This window comes from Electrophorus electricus, chromosome 6 (genome assembly GCF_041902795.1).
Source record: "Electrophorus electricus isolate QZ-2024a chromosome 6, ASM4190279v1, whole genome shotgun sequence".
Taxonomy (NCBI): domain Eukaryota; kingdom Metazoa; phylum Chordata; class Actinopteri; order Gymnotiformes; family Gymnotidae; genus Electrophorus; species Electrophorus electricus.
In genome coordinates this window covers 22,252,555-22,259,555 of record NC_137502.1, presented here as the reverse complement: position 1 = coordinate 22,259,555, position 7,001 = coordinate 22,252,555, and the positions used below count along the sequence as shown (strand labels likewise).

At 41.3% G+C, this 7,001-nt stretch overlaps 1 protein-coding gene across 1 annotated transcript in view; it reads left to right on the top strand.

Annotated features, from left to right (window-relative positions):
* fgf7 (fibroblast growth factor 7) overlaps positions 1–5,778 on the top strand; it is a 13,369-nt gene extending 7,591 nt beyond the window's left edge. Inside the window, exons 3-4 of the mRNA XM_035525464.2 lie at positions 3,635–3,741; positions 3,956–5,778. Of these exons, the coding sequence (XP_035381357.1) occupies positions 3,635–3,741; positions 3,956–4,171 (323 nt within the window). The 3' untranslated portion in view covers positions 4,172–5,778. The remainder of the gene's footprint in view (positions 1–3,634; positions 3,742–3,955) is intronic.
* The last annotated feature ends 1,223 nt before the right edge of the window (positions 5,779–7,001 follow it).

Below are 7,001 nucleotides of genomic sequence, written 5' to 3'. Positions count from 1 at the left end.
CCCTGCATCTCAGCCCTGCATCTCAGCATCAGATTTAAAACCATGTGTGTCAGTGTCAGACTAAAAATTATCCACCTCAGTGTCAGACTTAAAACTCTGCATCTCACCTTCTGACTTAAAACCCTGCATCTCAGCGTCAGATTTAAACCCTGCATCTCAGCATCAGACTTAAACCCTGCATCTCAGCATCAGACTTAAACCCAGTATCTCACTGTCAGATTTAAAACCCTGTATCTCACTGTAAGACTTAAACCCTGTATCTCACTGTCAGACTTAAACCCTGTATCTCACTGTCAGACTTAAAACCCTGCATCTCACTGTCAGACTTAAAACCCTGCATCTCACTGTCAGACTTAAAACCCTGTATCTCACTGTCAGATTTAAAACCCTGTATCTCACTGTCAGACTTAAACCCTGTATCTCACTGTCAGACTTAAACCCTGTATCTCACTGTCAGACTTAAAACTGCATCTCAGCGTCAGACTTAAAACTGCATCTCAGCGTCAGACTTAAACCCTGCATCTCAGCGTCAGACTTAAACCCTGCATCTCAACGTCAGACTTAAACCCTGCATCTCAACGTCAGACTTAAACCCTGCATCTCAACGTCAGACTTAAACCCAGTATCTCAACGTCAGACTTAAACCCAGTATCTCACTGTCAGACTTAAACCCTGCATCTCACTGTCAGACTTAAACCCTGCATCTCACTGTCAGATTTAAAACCCTGCATCTCACTGTCAGACTTAAAACCCTGCATCTCACTGTCAGACTTAAACCCTGCATCTCAGCAGACTTAAAACCCTGCATCTCACTGTCAGACTTAAAACTGCATCTCAGCCTCAGATTTAAACCCTGCATCTCAGCATCAGACTTAAACCCAGTATCTCACTGTCAGACTTAAACCCAGTATCTCACTGTCAGACTTAAACCCTGTATCTCACTGTCAGACTTAAACCCAGTATCTCACTGTCAGCCTTAAACCCTGTATCTCACTGTCAGACTTAAAACTGCATCTCAGCCTCAGATTTAAACCCTGCATCTCAGCATCAGACTTAAACCCAGTATCTCACTGTCAGACTTAAACCCTGTATCTCACTGTCAGACTTAAAACCCTGCATCTCAGCGTCAGACTTAAACCCTGCATCTCAGCGTCAGACTTAAACCCCTGCATCTCAGCGTCAGACTTAAATCCCTGCATCTCAGCATCAGACTTAAACCCCTGCATCTCAGGAGCATGCCATGTTCGGAAGAACAACAGAGTAAAAGAACTGATTTTAATCTCATTGTAATGCTGCCATGCCAATAACAGATCTACATATTCTAACACTGTAATGTCCCTAGGCCAACAACAGCTCTGCCATTTCAGTATTATTTCCAGCTGACATTTCAACCGACAGCAAAATACACAACAGAGCTTAAATGCTGTCGAATACATGAAAGAAATCAACTGCTTTTAACAGGTGGTTAACCTGGATGAGTATTTGATGTGTTTCTTCAGTCACTCAGAATAGCAGACTTACTTCCTTAAGTCCAGGCGGAATAGACTGAGAAAACACAGATGAGGCTAATCACAGCACCCACACCTGAAGCCCGTGTGAAGCATGGCACACCACTGTTAGTGTGGTCATTCATACCACAGCACACTGGAGCACGGTGTTTATTGCCTTTGATGGTTTACTTACTGTAAGCGTGAAAATGTATCCAAGGATACATCTAGAGAAAATAATGCATGGACAATTATATTGTAATAATATTTATAATTTCAGATCCTAGAATTAAAAAATGTGTAAATACTCCACGTCACATAAACATGTGACATGAAACACAACTCCTGAGTTTATTTAAATGGTTCATTGACTACAGTGAGTAACAGGAGCCATGCTTACTTCATTGAGTTGTGTAACACAACTGTTTTCCACTTTTTTAACAACTGAATCTTAACAGATGAATAACTGCTATTCAGCAACTGAACTTCAAATTATACACCCCAATTATATCAATAAATATGACTCAACCAGACAGTCTGTTGTGGGAAAGTAGTCTAAATACTTCAGTCACTAAGATAAACTGAGTGGCTGTAGCATTTCTCTGAGACACATCCGTGGTCTTAATGACCTTTCTGTAATGCACGACCCAGCAAGAAAGAGGTCTAAGACTCTATACGCTGTGCTGGTGCTTACAGCCATGGTGGAAGGGGGTGCATCCTGAATTAAACCTTTACCTTAGCAGACTGACACGGAGCAAGTCTGTGCAGTTCCTGTAGCAGCCTGCTAACCTGCTAAAGCTGATCACCAACTAGCAGGAATTCCCAGTGGCTCAGCTGCAAGAAAAGCCATGAAAGATCTTTCAAAGAAGCAGCAGCAGCAGAGTAAGGATCAGACACTCCACACTGGAACACCTAGCATGCAGTACTCAGAATGTACTGATCAGACACTGAATACTCAAACACTGTACACATGATGTATAGAAAACTCAACTACTGTATTCATATGTGCGGTTAATTATGCAAGAGTCAGAAGGACAGACAGACAGGCAGACACACCCACAAACCAAGGAGATGGTGTCATTGATGCAAAGCATCACTGTGACATAGTACCTCTGCTGTAGTTTTCCTAGAAGCGCCACCTAGAATTTACTGCTTGCTGTCTGCGAGTGAGTGAGTGAGAGAGAGAGTGAGCGAGTGGGTAAGCAAGCATGCGAGTGATTTACAGGCCAGTTCCATAAGGTACTTCACATCTTAAAAATTGAAGTAAGCGTCTGGGACTCATGGGAGAGACAGCCATTTATGGGAGAAAATGATGACATGCAAGAGTTAAAATGAGAAACAGAAACACACGCACACACGGCTGGAACAAATATTAAAAATTGAATTCTATGCAGTCAAACTGATAGATCTTATCCATTTAGTTTCCACTGCGATGTGTGTGATGTGGGGGTGAGCTGAGGTTCTGTCCAAGAGAAGCAGCTCAAAGAAAATTAAACATCTCTGACCTGAAAGCCCAAACACTCTCTGCCTACAAACTCTACTACTCCTATACATTACAGCACATTACAGCACTCACTTACAGCACTTGAGTTTTAGGTTTTGCATTTAGGTTGTGTGTTAAATTTGTATTAAGCTTTGTTAAAATGTAAAACTTCTGTGGGGAAAAAAACCACAATATTTTCATTTTTAACTATCTATTAATGGTGGTGTGGCTGTACTGAACAACATCCTGAATGTTTGAAATCTGTTTAGAACCAACGATTGTTATTTTCGAGTTCTTGTCGAGCTGTGCAGGTGTTGTGCATGTTAAGAAGCGGTTTTACTGGCAGTAGACTAGCGTGCAAAGCAGCCCTGTGAGAGCCCCCTGCCATACACACACACAGACATACACACAATCTCATCCCCTGAGGCTAAACTTTAATCTGTCTCACAGATGTAGCGTGGCCCCCACTGTTTCTATAATGACCATCTGAGCCACCTAACAACTCCCCCTACACACACACGTATACAGACGCATACATGCATACACATAAACACACACACACACACACACCCAGACACACATGTGCACAGAAACATGCACACATCCACACATTAACCCAAGATCTCTTGACAGCTAAGGAAGTTATGTGCGGTGTGTGTGGCAGGTGTTCTGGAAATGCGGACAGTGTCAGAGGGAGGCGTGCTGGCAATCAAAGGGGTGAAGAGTCAGTATTACATCTCCATGAGCAGGACCGGAATACTGCAGGGCAAGGTGACCCATTCATTCAGAACCTCCCTCCAACACACTCCACTTTCTGACACACAAACAGCTCTCAAGTTGCTACACCACCCTTGCACCATTTACTCATATACATGATTTATTAGTCTCATTTATTGTTTTGTAAATGTTAACCAAATGTTATTGGCTAGCAAGTTTGTAATACACCAAACATCTTTAATTAACTTTCCTTTCTTCTCTCAAACAGAAAGACTACAGTGACATGTGCAACTTTAAGGAGGTGTTTTTAGAAAACTACTACACGGCCTACTTGTCTGAGAAGTGGACTAAGCGTGGCAGGGAGATGTTTATCTCACTGTCACAGAAGGGCCGACCGCTGAGGGGAAAGAAGACCCGCAAAGAGAATGTCGCTGCTCACTTCATCCCTCGTAAATGTCAAGAGGACGACAAGACATTGGCTTGACATCAGCACACACACACAAACCATCTCACTTACACACAACACCATACACACACATATCACGATCACCCCCGTACCATCACACACACACACACCCGTACATACCCGTACACAACGCCTATTCCATAAACTATGCAAACGCTGTAACCATTCAGTTCCAGCATGGCCAGTGGACAGCCCAGCCCTCTCAGCGCATTACAGTGTGTTATGGGATCCTCCCGCATTTTGTCATCGGTACTCTAAAATCGCCAGGAATCTGGGTGGAATGGAAGTGTACCGTCCACTACTATCGGACAATGTTGGACACCAGAAACAGCCCGGAGAGAAAGACATTCAATCTACAACCTCAATGGGAGGACTTGTATTAAAATGATAAATGCTGGGTGAAACCAGAGAGACAAAGGAAGAATTCTACTGTGTTCTTTTAGCAGAACACCGTCGTGACTTTAAAGTGGCCAATAAAAGTAGCAATAGTCAGGACATCGTTCATCAGGAGAAGGACAGCTCTAGCGTTGTAAAGTAGAGCCACAAACATTATAAGGTCAGTTGTAAAAACAGTGGATTTTTTGTGAGTGTTTGCACATCCTAAGCGAACATATTGCATTACACTTTAACCAACGACCTGTCTTTAATTTCATAATTAAACCTATAATTACAGTGCAAAGGACAATCTAGAATGTGCCTTACATCACTTTGAATTGGTCTAGTTTTTAAGCACACTCCTCTCACACTCTGCAACGAAGGGAAGACGAATGATGGCCCACCCGCCGAAGCTGCTGATGTACAAAGTGGACTTTCAATGAATGTGGGCATGCCTCAGTTCTAGGGATTTGCTGTGGAATTGGATTTACTGAATACATCCGTTTATCTATATTTTGAACAACAACCACATAAGTTCTCTCTCAGCATGACACATTCCATTAATTATCCCTCCAGGCATTTTATTAAACCAATCCATATGCAGAATAACATTCAAAACAACATTTTACAAGGAGGTTTTTAATTATCTACTATCTACTGCGTTATCATACTCTATTTTTAAACGTGTTTAAATTTCACATTGTGCCTATTTGTGATGTAAACAAGTGTGACTGTTCACTATTAACTGTTATTTATAATAATAATGTAAAATGTGTGTGGCTGGATGGAGCTCGTATTAGTCAGAAAGATTAGGACTAGTCTCGTCTCTGAAGGGGCTGATTATAAGGACTGCATATAAAGAGAGCAGGAGCAGGCGCTCTTCATCTCCCAAACGAGAAGCTTTTAACCACTAGACTGCAAACGCACCATGACGACTGTGTGACATGAGACAGGTATTTCTTATGCTGCTATCTGCGAGTACATAACCAGAATATGGGTGTTTTTATTTAAAAAGCAAAACCACAAATAAATAAGCAAATGTTTTCTATTGAGTGTTTTGAGGAAAAAAAAATCTTATATCACCCCAAACAATATATTGTATAACTTCTAAGCTACTTTTAATGTATTTCTGTGAGGTTATTTAAATAAAACCTTTTGTGCATGTGGAGTGGGTAATGCAGTGAAAAATCTACCAATAAGTTACTAAAACCAAAATTCACAATATGAATTCTGGACCACAAATCAACATCAGAAAATAACAGTCCAAATAAACAATTTCTTCAATTGAAACCACGCGGAAGACCTTAACTCACTGGTAAAAAGTAATACCTAGATGTTTTCTTAAATATTTTTAGGAAACATTCTTTATCAACTTATTTTTGAGACTGATATAAACTTGTAGGTTAGCTATTGAAAGACTCTTTATAGAATAAGTAAAGTTTTAATATAAATTACTGTACATATAGTACTGTACATTAGATATGTTAACAAAAAGATTCTCAAGATTTTATCTTACATAATTCCATTAAACGAAAGAACAAAATGAAAGATTTCACTCATGCTACTCCAGAGTTTTACACATAGACTGAGGCTCAAACTGGGACAAAAATACAATAATCTCATTCCTTTAAAGATGAAATTGCCTGGGACAACATAGACTAGAATTAATTTCAACACCAAGGCAGTAAAATACTAGCCCTGGAGGAACTGTAATCATCAATACTAATCCTGGACAAAAATCTTTATCTGTTAATACAGTCACAGGTCTGAATATAGCGGTAATGCGAGGTTAGGATGGAGAAAAGGTGTGTCAGTTAGGCAGAGAGTTGCAATCAGTCTCCTGAGGCTAATGGCAGTCCTGAGTGAAATGTGAACGTAGTCATAAAAGATATGTGTGTGCGTGTGTGTGTTGGCAGTTTGCCATACACATGGAGCAAGACAAGTCAAATGAGCTCTCCCTTCTGTTTGGGTTCACATCTGGTCCTGGGAGGCACAGGGAGAGTAGGTCTAGGAATAGCTCTGACCCAAACAAAGCCTGGACAAGGTGAAGGCTTCTGCCAAGTCACGCAAAGTTGGTCTTAGCAGATAACTCGCAACATGCTTCAACTGTAAACATATTCCCACTCAAAGCTGCGTGGACAGAGCGAGCTAAGTGGATCGTGTGAAAGCAAGAAGGCATTCTGCAAACACCAGTGCTGCTTCAGGACTTTCATTCGCCATACTTTGTTTAGAGTGACACCTGTGTCAGTATGGTGGGAAAACGTCCATTACACACTTCACACCCGACGTCTCTTTAAAGCTCCTCCAAGTCTAACAATTATCCTTGGTTAATCGCTAAGTCACGACCTAATGTCTGCTTCTCTTTCTCTCCATTTCTTTTGTCTCTTTCCTCAGTTCCATTCTCTCTCTCTCTCTCTCTCTCTCTCTCTCTCTCTCTCTCTGTCTGTCTCTCTCTCTCTGTCTGTCTCTCTCT